The sequence below is a fragment of the Babylonia areolata genome, chromosome 4 (assembly GCF_041734735.1).
Source record: "Babylonia areolata isolate BAREFJ2019XMU chromosome 4, ASM4173473v1, whole genome shotgun sequence".
Taxonomy (NCBI): domain Eukaryota; kingdom Metazoa; phylum Mollusca; class Gastropoda; order Neogastropoda; family Buccinidae; genus Babylonia; species Babylonia areolata.
In genome coordinates, this window is record NC_134879.1 from 10,555,502 (window position 1) to 10,572,083 (window position 16,582).

The 16,582-nt window shown below is 37.6% G+C and overlaps 2 protein-coding genes across 2 annotated transcripts; one reads left to right on the forward strand and one right to left on the reverse strand.

The window, feature by feature from the left end:
• Window positions 1-55: 55 nt before the first annotated feature.
• On the reverse strand, window positions 56-8,559 carry LOC143280849 (large ribosomal subunit protein uL4m-like). Its single transcript, XM_076585567.1, has 10 exons — window positions 8,382-8,559; window positions 7,496-7,565; window positions 6,965-7,139; window positions 5,748-5,799; window positions 3,577-3,694; window positions 3,167-3,273; window positions 2,878-2,928; window positions 2,579-2,637; window positions 1,543-1,616; window positions 56-548 (listed from the first exon to the last, which is right to left on the reverse strand). Exons 1-10 carry the CDS (start codon window positions 8,457-8,459, stop codon window positions 373-375), a joined length of 960 nt encoding a protein of 319 aa, XP_076441682.1. The 5' UTR covers window positions 8,460-8,559; the 3' UTR covers window positions 56-372.
• Window positions 8,560-8,602: 43 nt separating this feature from the next.
• On the forward strand, window positions 8,603-13,982 carry LOC143280852 (lysophospholipase-like protein 1). Its single transcript, XM_076585572.1, has 5 exons — window positions 8,603-8,733; window positions 9,743-9,842; window positions 10,537-10,706; window positions 11,227-11,342; window positions 11,809-13,982. Exons 1-5 carry the CDS (start codon window positions 8,640-8,642, stop codon window positions 12,046-12,048), a joined length of 720 nt encoding a protein of 239 aa, XP_076441687.1. The 5' UTR covers window positions 8,603-8,639; the 3' UTR covers window positions 12,049-13,982.
• Window positions 13,983-16,582: the final 2,600 nt, after the last annotated feature.

The following is a 16,582-nucleotide window of genomic DNA, read 5'->3' on the forward strand; positions in this document are numbered from 1 at the left end:
TAAAGTCAGAAAAGTCCCCTCTCAGTCAACAGGAAAAAAATCTCTTCCACTCCTCTCCAGTCTCCTGTTTATTGTCATACCTGAAAGACTAGCACTCAGACCACCACACAAGGTCTGGTGGAGGGAGCAGTAAAAAAAATCCTGGTCCTTGCTGGAATTGAACATGGGACCCTAGGTTGATGCTTCACCACCAGGTCACCACTCACAGCTAGTTGTAAAAAGAAAATAAGCTGATTATCTTCATTCATGTGTTTATTTCCAAACTCAGTATCAGTCACACACTCAAGACAAGCATCCCAAAACACCACCTTCCCGCCCACACCCCCTCTCTTGTACCGGAGGACAGACTGAATGAAAAGCATGAAGAGTTCATCAGTCCTCAATGATGGGGTCCCGTACAAAGGGGGTTGGGGAGCGGGTGTTGGGAATGTGCTTCCTCTCGCGGTCCATATTGTGCATGTGGTGCAGCAGGCGCTCCTCAATCTTCTCCACGGCTGCCAGGGTCATCACCAGGGTGTGGTGTTTCAACATGCTGTACACGTTCAGACCTGCCAACATCCCATGACTTACTTGTACGTAATATTCAAAATATGACAATTCATCATAGCGCAGAAAGCAACTGAAAACCTAACCCTGATCGATTATAAGAATGATCATGAAGAATAATACAATTGAGAAAGCATGGAAAAAGAGACGGGGGGGGGGGAGGGGGAAGAAAATAGAAAAACAGATATTTGCATCTTTTAGTATATAAACAGACTTGGAGCTTCCCTTTTTGAGGAAGTTTCTTCGTTTATTTCTCTGTGCTTCTAATTCACAGCATGAAGCTGTGTGCCTTTTGTCTGACAAAAACTATTTATTGTTTAGTTTTTTTCTTTCTTTGCTTTACTTAAATTCGTTAAAAAAAAAAAAGTTTTTAAAGAAACAACACCAACAACAACAAAGCACAGAAAATTGAAAAAGAAAGTGAACAAATGGGTTAGAAGACAAACACATCATAAAGGAAATTTTCGTAGGAGGTGGTGGAGGTCTGGAGTCGAGCGGAGGAGGCGGCGGGTTGGCGTTGTTGAGAGGGCCAGGAGTAGAGGGCCCAGAGTGTCAGCGAATCGATTGCGATCGCGCCTTAATTTTAGCACGATTCCCCAATCGAGCTACATAATTATGTGACCTGGTTGGAGACATAATTTGACAACAAACAAGAACGACAGAGAATCGACAGACAGGCAGAAAATACGAAAAAACATAGCCCCTGCCGGAGTCTGCACTAGTTGGGTCACGGTTAAGTATGTGTAATTAAAACATCTATTCAATTTAGTCTATATAAAAAATAAAAAAAGGATGAGTAAATAAACCTTGGTGGACTGAGCACTGGAACATGAAGAAACAAATTTCACAGAGGTCAATAACTGAGAGACAAACACTGCAAAGATTTTGGTCTTGTGAAGAGAAAAAAAAAAGTCTTGAAAAGGACCATTGTACTGGAAGTTCCATTTCATAACTACTTCTACTAACATTTTACGAACAGCTGAAAAGATACCTTACCATAGACTGGCATGGCACTGAAGTGAGGTATCTCTGAGAGAGCAATGGCAGTATTCTCTGGCAGTTTATCATTGCTGGAAAAACAAGCAATAAAAACTGAAGCAATGAAGAACATACACATGCACTCACACACACACACTCTCTCTCTCTCTCACACACACGCATTAAACAATGCATAAGACTGGTTTACTGATTATACCAGGATACAGAAATTCATTGCTATGAAAACAGAAAAGAATTAAAATTTAAATATAAACTAAGTCATCCCACCACACCCCCAATTTCAGAATTCCATCACCTCTTTTCCACCTTCACTGCACAAGCCCCAATCCCAGTCATTAAAATTCTAAACACAATTCTCACATAAAATTCATATGAACAGTCCCTACCCCCACTCCATCCACTCACACACAGGCATAGAATTACTCCACACTCAAGCAATTCACTGCTGCTCCAGCTAGAAGTAAACAAGGTCATCCCAGTCATTAAAATTCAAAACACAAAACTAACATTGTACTCATATGAACATTCCAACCCCTACTAATCCACACACTGGCATACAATTACTCAACATACATGCAATTCATTGCTGCTTCAGTAAGAAATAAACAAGGTAAAATATTGTAGGATAAGTTAATATATGTGTATAAATATGTACACACACACACACACACTACACAACCGAGAGGCAAGGACTGTCACACCCCAGGGAGGTAACGCACACTCTCTGCAGAACCGTTTGATAACAAAGGTGCTGAAAGCAGGTTACCATGATAATAATGAGCTAAAGAAAATGCCTGCACAACACTTTCCATGTTTACACTGATTCAGAGACTTCAAAATGCTGTTAAAGGTAATTCAATGCATTTGCATACCTCCTAGTTACTGCTTCGCTAACTTTTTACCCCTTTCATTGCATACATGACAATATAGATACACACATACAGCTTTGGAAGCTGACATGCACAGACACATACCTGTGCATACTATAATAAATCAGAAAAGACAGGTTACAAAGAATAAAAAAAACTCATACTCATCAATGAAAAGGACAGAGTCTCCCCAAAATCGCACATCGGCCAATTCTGTCAGATACTGGAAAAAAAAGAAGATTTTCGTTAACATTTCTCTGCTGAAGAATCATGCATGCACAATGATTACAGTTGGGTTTTTCTAAATGTATGTATTAAGGACAAGAATGGAGATGCTCTATAAGCAGCAAACTACAATAATCCTATAAGAAAGGAAGTGAAGAAATGTTGAAAGGTTTTGTTGGGTATTGCAACAGAAGGACTTTGCAGATTTTATTCAAAGTAAATGTTTCAAGTCACTAACCTCAGCATCGTCCACTGGGATGTCTAGATTTTCCACAACATGAAGATCATCCTGGAAAACAAGAATACTAATGAACACAGTAAAATTCAAACAAAAAAGCTACAGAGTTTCGCCTTGGACACATTCTTATTTCTATCATCTACTTACTTTCTAAAAATCTTTTAAGTGCAATACATTTTTTATCTATGTATTCTTCTTGTAACACATACATTATCAAAAAGATGTATGCAAAACAAAGAGGTAAAAATTATCTAACACTGAAATGATCTCTTTTGGTTAGTGAATTTACCTGAGCGAATTTGATGGAGAGCATTGACCGCAGACCCAACACTCGAAGGGACACTGGCAACATGTAGAAGTAGCTCTTGGGCCCTCTGGGACCCATGGCGACCCCACCTGCACATTGAAAGAACCTTTGTGCATTTTCTGAACATCCGCATGTGAGAGCGTCAGCGTGTGTGAAATTGCTAGCAAAAATTGAAATACCTCCCCTTCTATTTGTGACACTTGTGCACACATACATTTTTCATAACTCTGACACAGAATCAATCAGAAAATAGTTTCCCACAACAATAACTGGTGAAAAAAAAAATATATGTGTTACTGAAAATTTCACATTAAAATCTAATGTAATATGTTATTATTTATTCAGTTATTTGTAATTGTAACAATTATAACAGAATTCTAGAACTATCATACCATTGTGCCAGATTGGAGATCGTATACTCCCATGGCGTGCTCTTCCTGTCCCTTTCTGTGGCCACGGCTTTCTACCACCTCCTGGCATTTCTGCTCGGGATTTTGTTTTGGCATAGCTCTGTGGACAGGATCAAACCTACACGCATTTTCTTTACCACAGTCCCTTCTCTTTCACAACACATGAAATAAAGCACTACAGATTTTAAACTATGAGTACTAGCAAAGGTGAAGATTTTGTTAACAATGAATATTTTGTGACATCCATAGAATCTTTCTAGTTACAGTAAGAGACTTACTGCAATCAGTAAAGAAAAGGTCTGCATCCAAATACCCAAAGACTAAGAACATAATCCCTTCGCAAAGAGTAGCAGCCATTCTCCCTTCTTTGTATTTCCTTCCCTAATCTGGATGAAAAATGTGAGTAAACCCTACAGATGATATTTAACCAGTAGAGTGCCTATAAGACGTCAGCTGACGTCCTACAAAAAGTATTGCCATAGTGCCTATAAGACGTCCACTAATGTCCTGCGTATGTTCTGATTTTACCTTCACTGGAGTTTGGTTCACATAAACATACTGTGAACAGTTAGTTTGATGTGTCTGGATTATAAAAATACTATTTAAATGAACATTCAGCAGGTGGAAGACCCCTTTCTACTGGATAATAATTTGCTAACTGACCACGTGATACGCGCGTGGAAAAGGGCGTTGCATCATGTGCAAAACAATGCATTGAAAACTGTGTCCAGTAAAGCAAATTGTCAAAGTCAGTGGATTTACACAATTCTGAAAGCTCTGCTTGTGGATGTGGACAGATTTTGCGATGGAGAAGGATCTCACTTGTCTGATGATTGGTTTGAAAACGAAGGTGATTGACAATGACAGTGACGAAACTGATAGCCCCATTTTATGGTAATTCAGTCCATCTATCCAATCAGACAGCTTTTTTTTAACAAAAGGCTATGACTGACAGAATACGAGCAGCTAGCGTTGGAAGAAGGGGAAGAGAGGGAGAGGAGTGATGTAAGACGATAGGTCGAATGTCAGCCAGAGTTCATGAAGGGGGCGTGGGTTTTAGGAATGAGTGTGCTCACATTTCAATGCAGACTGTAGGATCAGCAACCGCCAATGTTCCAGGATTTTCACGAAATGCAGGGTGGAACCTTCACTGGTCGTGAAACACGTGCTTTTTGTTTTTAATGCGGTTTGTTTTTTTTTGTTTTGTTTTTTTTGCTGAATCAGAGGGATGACTTGTTTGAAGAGGTGGCAAGCTGGATGCACAGCAGACACTTTAATCGGCCCACGTGCAACTTGAAAGGAGTGAATGTCATCAAAGAACTTCACCCTCTCACTCCCAAATGCTCTTAGCTGTCAAAAAGCTTGCCAGCTATGTTTCTGAGACCGATCGATTGACCTTTTATGTTGACTTTACCCACCTTTGTCATTGTTGGGACAGTGATTTACTTACATGTCTGCACGAGCTGTGATTTGTTTTTATAAGCTTATAGCCTGTTTTAATTTATTCTACAGGTATTATCTGACCATAGGCATGCTATTTCTTGCTGTATTTTGCTTCTTTTCTTTATGGATGTTATTATGTAGAGGTGGAAACAGACTTTTTTGTTGCACAAAAATCATTATCTTGACTTTACATGCCTGAACAGTTATCTACAATCAACCTGATTGGGTAAGGGAGCCCAGAAGCAGAATCTACACTCATCTTGCTTCACAAAAACGTTTACTTTCTTTCTGTATCACCCATAGCTTTTGTGCTAGATTTTTTTGTGATTTATTACCCCCGAATCCTCAAAATTCCCTGGCAAGGGGAGAGCACTTTTTTTTTTTATACAAAATTCTCTGGCACTGAACTGGTTAACAATTCATCTCCAACACCAGTGTGAGTAAAACCAGCCAGACAGCTATTCCTATCCTCCCCCCTCCATCCCCTCGACCCTACCACAACAGCAAGATATCTGCAAGACTGCTTACAAACATACAAAAAGTAAAAAAAAAGAATACAAACAGATTTGGCAACATTTTCCTGTTTCTTTTAAAGCAGCATTGGTAATAAACAGATTCACTTATTGTTTCAATGTGAAAATATGTAGCATAGCCTAACTCAACAATAATATATATAATTTACATGCACAAAAGAATCAACTGATACTTACGATTCTTCTGTAGGCTCTCTGCCAAAGAATGTTTTGATGCACGACATCAACTCTGAAAAGAAACAAAAAAAATCTTTCAAATCATATTGAGATCTCATCTCAAACAAGAAATGAACCTAAAATAGAAAACAGCAGCAACAAGAACAGAAAGAAAGAAAGAGACAAAGAAACTAAGGAAATAAAAGTTCATCAAACCATGCATGCCATTCTCTGTGCCAGATTTCATGACGATTCTCTTTATCTTGGCCACAAACTTGTCATAAGATGCAATGCTTTGATTTGATCTTTGGTCCAAACTCTGAATTACAATTAATTATTACTTTACAAAGGGGATGGCTGAAAAGGTTTTATCAACATTTGCTGATCTTGGGTTCAACTGTATGTGGGGCCTTAGGGATCAGCAATGTGGGGGGGTAACGCCTCTAAAGTAGTGCAGGTGGAAGGAGCACTTTAAAAAAATAAATGAAAAAAAAGTCTACAATCCTGCCCAATTTAGCTTCTCTACCATTCACAGACTCTAACATGTGCCATTATGATTATCAAAGTTTATCATACACACACAAACATATACAAGCACGGGCATGCCCATGGATGCCACACAGAGTTCTTCTTCTTCTTCTGCGTTCGTGGGCTGCAACTCCCACGTTCACTCGCATGTACACGAGTGGGCTTTTACGTGCATGACCGTTTTTACCCCGCCATATAGGCAGCCATACTCCACTTTCGGGGGTGTGCATGCTGGGTATGTTCTTGTTTCCATAACCCACCGAACGCTGGCATGGATTACAGGATCTTTAACGTGCGTATTTGATCTTCTGCATGCATTTACACACGCAGGGGGTTCAGGCACTAGCAGGTCTGCACATACCTGTTGATCTGGGAGGTCGTAAAAATCTCCACCCTTTACCCACCAGGCACCGTCACCGTGATTCGAACACGGGACCCTCAGATTGAAAGTCCAACGCTTTAACCACTCGGCTATTGTGCCACACAGACAACAGGTAAGACTGGGTTTTGTTCATATGCATGAGTTATCAGTAAACTAATGTAAAAACAAACAAAAAAACCCCACCAACTACATCAATACTGAGCCCCCTAAGCAAATAGGAAAACACTGATGTACACTGGAACTGTTCCAGCACAAAATCAGAATCATATGCACTTTATCATCTCATTCTCAGTGAAAAAAAAAAGTAACAACCAGTACAGGCACTCACCTGGGATACATTCCAAAAATATCAGGATGGAGGTCCACCATTCCCAGTTTCTGGTCCTCCAGGGTATGCAGTGTCTCCAACCATGCTTGCCTGGGTGCCACATAGGGTGGGGGGTACTGCAACTTCCTGGAGGTGATGACTGGAAGTGATCGCTCTGTCTGTGGGATCAGTTTATCTGCAAAGACAGTCTAACTCTTATAGATGTATTATCAAAAAACAAATGAATTATTAAAGTAAATAGTAAATACTTTTCTCATCAGATGTGTATGTTGATCAATGTTGACTAGAGTGGTAGGAATGTGTGTGTGTGTGTGTGTGTGTGTGTGTGTGTGTGAGAGTGTGTGTGTGAGTGTGGGCATTGCCATATCAGCATGTGAGTGCACTTACAGGGGTGAGGGGTGGGGCATATGTTTTACCTGAACCATTCTCATCTTTTTTCAATGAAGATCCTTGCTAAGGATTGTGATAAATAAGACTATTCACATTATGCAACTACAACAAAAATCATGCACACATACACATCAAACTTACCTTCTTTTTGTATGGGAGTTGATTCAAAGTCCATCATGTGATTGTTTGGACGTCCACAAAATATGCATCCCTAAGATCGTAAAAACATAATGCAAAAACACATTATATATATATATATATATATATATATATATATATATATATCAATGACATTCAGTGATTCATGTTGTGTATTCATGATTAAGTTCAGAAAGTTCATTGGTAATATTTCAGCTCATGTGTGCATGTGGTGTGGTGGTGATTATGGTTTGTGTCAACGTACTGTGTGTATGCATACATGTGTGTGTGTGTGTGTGTGTGTGTGTGCGTGTGCATGCATGCTTGAGTGCGTGTGTGTGTGTGTGTGTGTGTGTGTGTGTGTGTGTGCATGCGTGCTTGAGTGCGTGTGTGTGTGTGTGTACGTGTGTGTGTGCACGTAAAATAATGCAGAAAGCCAAAGTTCCTATTGGCAATCATCAGCATCTTACTTTACATATAATATATATTAATATACTTATGAATGTATTTTTGTTTTGTCTTTTGAGACTAAAAGGACATTTTCTTCCTAAAATTACGTTTAAATAACATACTTACCGTGACCCACTAGTGCAGACTCCGGTAGGGGTCTGATTCCTGTCCTGTACAAACTACTGCGGAGAAACTAAATCAAATGTTTGCTTTCTTCCAGGTCGAACCATTTCAATTAGTTGAATTACCCCTTTTCAATCTTTTAATTTGATTGAGCTGGCTGAAAAGTATTAATAATATGTTTAGTTCAAAGGTAAAAAGGCCGTTATCTACATTGTAAACTCACATCGGCGATGGTGGAAAGAAAAGAGGAAAGAACTTTTTGCAGGCGACGTCGAACAGGGAACACGCATGTTTTATTTTTCAGTGTAAAACTTACCTTTTGACTAAAAACAACAGGCCTGTACTGAAGAAATGATGCATTAGCGATCCTTGCAAAAACAGGCCTCGACAACATTGTTGTGAAAGACCAGGAAACATCAACTCGATATTCTAAATTTTCAGTCTTTTCTGGACCACACTTCTCCAGTGCATCAGTCCATGACCTTCCTGGGTGCAATAAGAGTACTCTCCCTTATGTTATTCACAAAATATAAATCGGCAATTCTGTACCCGTAGCTCTGGGCTCATTGTAACTATGGCACGACAGTCAGTAAAAGTGCTTTCGCCTTTTATTGTTGGGCACACTGGAAAAAAGTGCACTGCATCAGTGATCTTACTGCATGGGTCAGGTTTGTACAAGTTTTCAAAGGCGTGACACAGGTTGATCTTATAATCTGCTCATCCACGCATTATATCAGTAGTAGTTAACGCATTGTTTTTGTTGTTGTTTTATGGGAAATTACATATATATGTGTGTGTGTGTGTGTGTGTGTGTGTTTGTCAATGTCAGTCACACACAACCACACACACACACACACACACACACACACACACACACACACACACACACACTTACTTTGGAATAGGGTCCTAATATTTATTTCAAATTAATTGAAAATAATCATCATTTAACACACACACACACACACACACACACACACACACACACACACACACGTTAGTGGCAGGTTTGTAAAAAATAAAAATAATAATTTCTTGTGGGTTTGTGTATGGCTCTGACATCCAACACACACACATATTCAGTAAAATCATTGAATTATTTGAATTCGAATTGTGCCTTCACCTCAATACTCTCTCCTCTCTATGATCTTTGATGTCTTTTCTTACTATTTACCTCTCACACCCACCCTCACTCTCAGCCCGTGTACTGTTGACTGAAAACCTCCCTCACACCCTGTTTCCCATTATGCTCTTTGGTGTGGTGTGTGCTGTGTGTGTTTGTTCTTTTCATTTTGTTTATTTTTTCCCCCCTATGTATTTTACCAACACCATGCTTGTGCCTGTAAGTGCATGTGTGTGTGTGTGATTTTTTTTTTTTTTTTTTTTCAATCAGTTGTTTAATTTTTTTCCCCTCTCTTATGTATTTCTATTGACACCATATATTGTTTTAATTCTTATTTATTATTGTGTAGTGTAGATCGACCCTATTCAGGATGCGGACCGGATGTAAAAAATGCACACCAGTGCTCATCTATTATCCTCAAAATAATTTTTTTTGGGTCTTGTCTTGTCCGCTTTAATTCTACCCAGAATCCATATTTAAAGTGAGCATTGTAACCTGCACTGTAGTTTTGATCTTGATTCTAGTAATCTGCTGTTGTTTAATCTTCATTCCAGGTGCCACAGCTGAAGACATACGCAGTTCATTTCACACGACACTAGGTGAGGAACTCCAGTTTCCTCACATTCGCTTCATTTATCCAACAGCACCTGTCAGGTACTGTTTTGAACCTCTCACCATATTAGCTGGTTTCTCACATATTGAGTTTCAGTTTGTTTGGACAGCAAGGTGTAGTTTATTCATCAGATATATGAACACCATTCCTTCAGAAGATCATGTACATAACTTTTTCTCTCTCTCTTTTTTTTTTTTTAATTTTTTTTTTTTAATAATTTTTTTAAATAGTTGTTGGCTGTCTTGACAGAGCAAGAACAAGATGATTATCTATTATCCACTACCTGGGGAAAAGGGCATAGGAAGTGACTTTAGACCGTAGCCTGGCAAGAACTTAGTTAATTGTGTGTGTGTGTGTGTGTGTGTTCATTTTGTTCAGAACTGACTAGTAATAGTCAAATACATTGCAAGCAGACTGTTGATACCTGTTCGGTTGCCTGCAAGTTCTTATTATTGCATTAAAAAACAGCTTTATCCTATACTACAGCTATAACCTGTGTAAAATCTTAATAATTGTACACATTGGTATCCTCACTCTCTCTCTCTCATCAGACATGTACAATGCAAATGTGTGTACATATGCACAAAGCCTTCATCTCCTCCCCTACACATCATAGAAACATGCAAGCTAATAAGAAAACAACAATTAGCAAGCAAACAGGAACAAATAAAATTAGCAGACAAAAATACAGAACAAATGAAGGAACACACTCTGATAAATTTTCTTGTGTTGCAGACGCTACACATTGGCTGGAGGACTGCCCAGCACTATATGGTTTGACCGTCTGACCTTGGGACTGGAGGGAAAAGAGCAGTTGGGGAGTGTAGACGCCATGGCAAACCATTTGGGTCAGCTCATCGAGGAAGAGATCCATAGTGGAATTCCCATTCACAGAATTCTGATAGGTAATGAAAAAATATGAAAAATAAGGACAGTGCAGTTGCCATGTATTGTTAGTGTTGAGAATTCTTTTTTTTGGGGGGGGGGGGGGGGGAAGAGGATAGTACAGTCGGCACTCTTTGTCAAAGTAATCGGTCAATCTTGTATTGATAGACGTTTCTTTTATTTTTCAAAAATAAATCTTATCTGTACATTTGAAACAAACATGTTGATTGATATTTCACATCACAAATGTAAATATCAATGAAAATTTTACAAATGCTGTCACAGTGAGATTTGTTGACATTTGATGATTTATCTAGACCTCTCAGAAATCTTTCCCTTCTGTCTCATCTTTTTGTCTTAAAAATTGGTCTCTGAAATCCTGACACAATCTCTTTTGTTGCTTTATCATTCTGGGTCAACAAAATTAGAATCAGACATCATTTATGAAAGATAAGTTCATGGTATTTTGTAATAAACAATTGTAAATGAATCAGGATGGATACAAAATGATGAAATTGAAGTGGTATGGATTTTGTGCAGGTGGATTTTCTATGGGTGGTGCTATGGCTCTCTATCTGGGATACAGGTTTTATCCCAAGGTGGCAGGTGTTCTGGCCATGAGCTGCTTTTTGTATGAGGATTGCAGTGTCTATAAGGTATGTGTGACCTTTCCCCAACCTTTCAGTTCTATGTATAACCAGTCACATTTTTTAATGGTTGTGTTATACTTTGAATATATATACACTGGCCTTTTATACCATGTTTATATGGTCCATTGTAGCAGGGAGTGAACAGCAACAGGTAACATCTCAGTTCTGAGACTTGAGTTTTGGGGGACCAGGGCAGGGGAGGGATGGTTCAAGGTAAAACAGTATTTTTGGAAGAAAACTACAATTCACAGGAACGTGCATGCCTGTAACACTGACTTGAACTAAACCGCCACTTTAATTATTGTCATGGTGTCAAAAAAAAAAAAAAAAAAAAAAAAAAGAGGCTGTGGTAAAATAATAAAACACTGTTCTTTCCCCAGTATTGGAAAAGTATTTTCAATTTTAGAAATATTGTGTGGCAAATCACAATATATTTTGGCAATCAGAATCTCTCTATTTTATTTCTTTTCAGTATTTAGAAACACGTGATCACTCGACTCCGATCCCTCCCCTTCAGCAGCTCCATGGGGAAGACGACGATTTGGTGCTGTACGACTGGGGCAGAGCCACACACAATAAACTGCAATCACTGGGAGTGAAGGGAGAGTTTGTTTCTTTTCCAAATCTAACCCATATGATAAATGCTGGTATGGCCAAATCTGCAAGAGAATGGATTGCAAAGATGCTTCCTGAAGATGAGGTTCTAGGATGATGTGAACGCCTTCAGTGCATTTTTATGCCTTGAAAATTCGACCCGATTTTTATGAAATGTGATTGTATCATATAAATTATTCTTTTTGTCCATGATCTGATGGTTACGTACAAACTAGCACAAAGTACTGCGAATTAGTAAATGACATTGCAGCAATGTTTTATTATGTGCCTGTATGTATGTGTATTTTTTAATGTGTGTGGAGGCGTAAGTCCTTGCATATCAATACATGTGTGCGTGTGCGTGTGTGCGTATGTGTATATATTTTTTTTAAATATCTTTTTCTAAAGATAATTTATATGCATGTTTTCTGATTGTGTGTGTGTGTGTGTGCAAAAGAATTTGGGGTTTAATGGTTTATTTTGTTTGAGGGTGCAATAGTCTGGTGCTTTTCAAGTAGTTATTTTTGGGTTGAATAATTTTATTTTGTTTATAGATGCTGCAATTTGATGCTTTTCCAAATAAATACTCGCAGGATTTTGTTTTTTAATTCACACCATGTCACATTGTTTTATTTTGCTTGTAAGTGTACTTTGATGCATTTACACTTTTCAAGTTAAAATTGTGAGGTACTGACAGTAGTTTTCAATTTCATACGATGGCACTCGTTATGATATTCTTTAAACAACTGTCAGTTTCGAATTTAGACAGCTAAGTATTTGAATAATATATCTGATTTTTTTCTTTTTTTTAAATCAAGCTTCTGACAGTTTTGTAGAATAAAGAAAGTACTGTATCTGCCTGAAATATATATTTTTTAATCTGCAAACTTCAAATAGCCTCAACACAAACACTTTTTAATTTCGTTTATTTCAATTTCAAAGAGAGAGATTCACAAGCACATGAACAGAACACTCATACAAATCCATACACTCATTATATGCATACATCTGTATCAATAGCGTTTAGGGTATTTTTTTGTTATGGAGAGGGGAGGTGTGAAGAAAGCAAGCCAGTGCACATGAAACTAAAACAAAAGAGAAAGCATTATCTGTATTTACATAAAGTACTGCCAGTTCATAAAGATTCCATTTGACCGTAAGATCCTTTTCTTGTTGATGATCTTTGCCTGACATAAGTCAGTTCTAACTTGTCAGCTGAAATAGAAGAGTACTGTACTTGTAAAAACTTTTCTTCAATTTGACATTTAAATGAAGTCAAAACTTCTTGTAAGCATTGGTGAACCTTGAAAATATGGACAATGATAATCTTTAAAAACTTTTTTTTAAGTCCTGATTTTTCTTCTTTTTTTTAAAAAAGATTTCCAAATTCTCTTCCACCAGTTTGTAATTTTCTTCCTTTTTTTCTAATATAAACAGTGGTCAGAGCACATTATGTGTTCTTGAATATCAGGAATGCTTGAACCATCTGGTTTGAAAGTTTTAGTTGCTTCCTTTTGCTTCTGTAGACTGATTTTTTAAATTAGGTGTTATGATCCAGTATAAAATTCAAACAAGAACAGCATGTTTTCTTTGAGTGCCTTTTCATCCCTACATTACTGCTTTTGCTGGTTGTATTATCATTCAACAATAAAACTGAAACTCTGACTTAGGAAGGTGTATATGAACAGATTGTTTGAATGAATCTATTCTTGTCTGTTTTGGGAGGGAGGGAGGGGGGGGGGGGGTTTTTTGTTGTTGTTTTTTTCATTTACTTGGGTGTCATGTCTAAATTGCAAACTTTTATGCTCCATATCACTTTTTTTTTTCCCAAATTCATCTTCTTTTCTTATTATCAATGTATAGCACTGGCACTAATTATTGGAAAGTGTATTTCTGTGGAAAGTCACTGACCTAACAGAATCTGAAAATACACAAAAAATATGAAATAGCTCACACATTTGTATACAACAATAAAACAAAGACAAGCTGAAACTGATATTGTTACTCAAAGTTCAACTGACCTCATAGTCATAACAGAATAGTCCAATCAAATAGATAGCATTAAACACAAAACCCTGTCACAGCTGACCAAAAAAAAAAGAAAAAAAAGAAGAAGAATGAAAACAACAAAAACCACCTTAAAAGCAACACAATTCATGACATTTTCCTTAACCATTAAGCTCCTTAAGGCAAACAAGACAAAGACCAGGCTCTTCTGAGGACATCAGTCCTTCAACATAACATAGTTTATCATCCAAAGATAACAAAAAAGTTGTGAAAAAGAATAATAAAATATTTCAAAGCCACACAAAGAACCATGATTTATCATCCAAAGAAAACAAAAAAGTTGTGAAAAAGAATAAAATATTTCAAAGCCACACAAAAAAACAAACAGAAACACACCTGTATCAGCAGATAACACTAAAATGGACAGGTATATAGTCCATGCCAGTGTTTACAATATCACTACCTAATCGCAGTGTTATGGGTTAATGGAAGACAGAAGGGAATTGACTAGAAAGGCAAAAAAAGCAAGATACAGAGAAATTGTATATAAAAAAGCACAAAAAAGAATGAATAAATAAAAAGAGCAATAGAAACGAGGGAATTTTTCACATGGAACTTCGGGAAGGCAGAAACACTATATATGCTGAAAAACCCTTGTCACCCTTTGGGGTAAAGACGAAGTGTCTTGGTATTTACCAAAACCTGTGACACAAATGATTCAGCATGTAAAAGTAATTAGAATCTAAGCAGACAAGATATACTCATAAATAAGTCATATACTAAGAAGCAAAGAATATATTTCATTTTCTTTAAAGTTTTAAAACAATCATATTATGGAAAGGTGCATGTTGCACTTCAACCCATTTAGATAAAAATCAAAGCTTAACTGTGTCAGTTCTATCTTCTTTTTTCTGATGGATAAGCAAAACGATTAATACTTACACTCATCTGGAGAAGGAGAAAAAAGTTTTTTGTTTATGTTGGTTTTATTCTTTGAAACAATTATATGATGTTAAAGTATATGTCTTGATTTGACCTTTCAAGAAAAAAACAACAAACTAGACTGCATTTTTATCACGATAGGTAGCACCAATTTTTTTCATAGAAAGAAAGAAAATGCAACCAGCAATACCAACCAATATGTTTTTAAATTATATACCAACAGTTTCACTCACCAAAACATCAATTAATGTAATAGTGCCCTCAAACAGCAGTAATACTTGTGCTGAGGCAATATAATTCATGAAGCAGTTAACCATTCCTGTGAGGTATTTTAATGTGTCAGTATGATCACAATCTCGCAACATCAACGATATTAATTTTTCTCCCTCCCCCTCTTGCCATCAAATGCAAACACTACTATACAATAAGGAAAAGCAAAAAAGAAAAGGGCTTTAGCATAAAAATTGTCTAAGCTCAGAAACATAAAGCAAACACACACGCAATAACATCTCTCCCACAGATCAGTCAGTATCCCCATTAAATATGAAGTAAATGCAATCAACAGATATGCATTTATATATAAATTAAAAAAAAAAAAAGGAAAGCCAAAAACAAAGAGGTAATATTTGGCAGCTGGGGGAAATCGGGCAGCAGTGTGAAAAAAGAAAAGGCAGATGACACCTTTTCCATAACTCTAATTACCAATCACATTTAGTAGTGTTCACAGACAGAAAAAACAGCAGGAACAGGAAGGGAAGGGGGATTGAAGGAGGGCAAGACAAAAAGAGCCAACTTATCTTTTGGGGGAAAAAAGACATTCAATCAAACAACCGAAGTAAACACATTGCACAGGTGTTGTGTATGCTTATTCTTTGGGGAAGAAAGACTCATTCAATCAAGCGACCAAAGTAAACACATTGCCCAGACTTAGTGTGTGTTCATTCTTTGGGGAAGAGACTCATTCAATCAACTGACCAAAGTAAACACATTGCACAGACTTTGTGTGTGTTCATTCTTTGGGGAAGAGACTCATTCAATCAAGCGACCAAAGTAAACACATTGCACAGACTTTGTGTGTGTTCATTCTTTGGGGAAGAGACTCATTCAATCAAGCGACCAAAGTAAACACATTGCACAGACTTTGTGTGTGTTCATTCTTTGGGGAAGAGACTCATTCAATCAAGCGACCAAAGTAAACACATTGCACAGACTTTGTGTGTGTTCATTCTTTGGGGAAGAGACTCATTCAATCAAGCGACCAAAGTAAACACATTGCACAGACTTTGTGTGTGTTCATTCTTTGGGGAAGAGACTCATTCAATCAAGCGACCAAAGTAAACACATTGCACAGACTTTGTGTGTGTTCATTCTTTGGGGAAGAGACTCATTCAATCAAGCGACCAAAGTGAACACATTGCCCAGACTTAGTGTGTGTTCATTCTTTGGGGAAGAGACTCATTCAATCAAGCGACCAAAGTAAACACATTGCACAGACTTTGTGTGTGTTCATTCTTTGGGGAAGAAAGACTCATTCAATCAAGCGACCAAAGTGAACACATTGCCCAGACTTAGTGTGTGTTCATTCTTTGGGGAAGAGACTCATTCAATCAACTGACCAAAGTAAACACATTGCCCAGACTTTGTGTGTGTTCATTCTTTGGGGAAGAAAGACTCATTCAATCAACTGACCAAAGTAAACACAT

What these genes read in the sequence shown, in the direction of transcription:
- LOC143280849 (XM_076585567.1), bottom strand. Translation starts at nt 8,459, where the DNA reads ATGTTGTCGAGGCCTGTTTTTGCAAGGATCGCTAATGCATCATTTCTT. An exon ending in TCTCCATCAAATTCGCTCAG is followed by an intron (nt 2,929 to 3,166) that starts GTAAATTCACTA and finishes CTTGTTTTCCAG; the next exon opens with GATGATCTTCATGTTGTGGA. An exon ending in TCCCAGTGGACGATGCTGAG is followed by an intron (nt 2,638 to 2,877) that starts GTTAGTGACTTG and finishes TTTTTTTTCCAG; the next exon opens with TATCTGACAGAATTGGCCGA.
- LOC143280852 (XM_076585572.1), top strand. Translation starts at nt 8,640, where the DNA reads ATGGCACGACAGTCAGTAAAAGTGCTTTCGCCTTTTATTGTTGGGCAC. An exon ending in TATCCAACAGCACCTGTCAG is followed by an intron (nt 9,843 to 10,536) that starts GTACTGTTTTGA and finishes CTTGTGTTGCAG; the next exon opens with ACGCTACACATTGGCTGGAG. An exon ending in CATTCACAGAATTCTGATAG is followed by an intron (nt 10,707 to 11,226) that starts GTAATGAAAAAA and finishes GATTTTGTGCAG; the next exon opens with GTGGATTTTCTATGGGTGGT.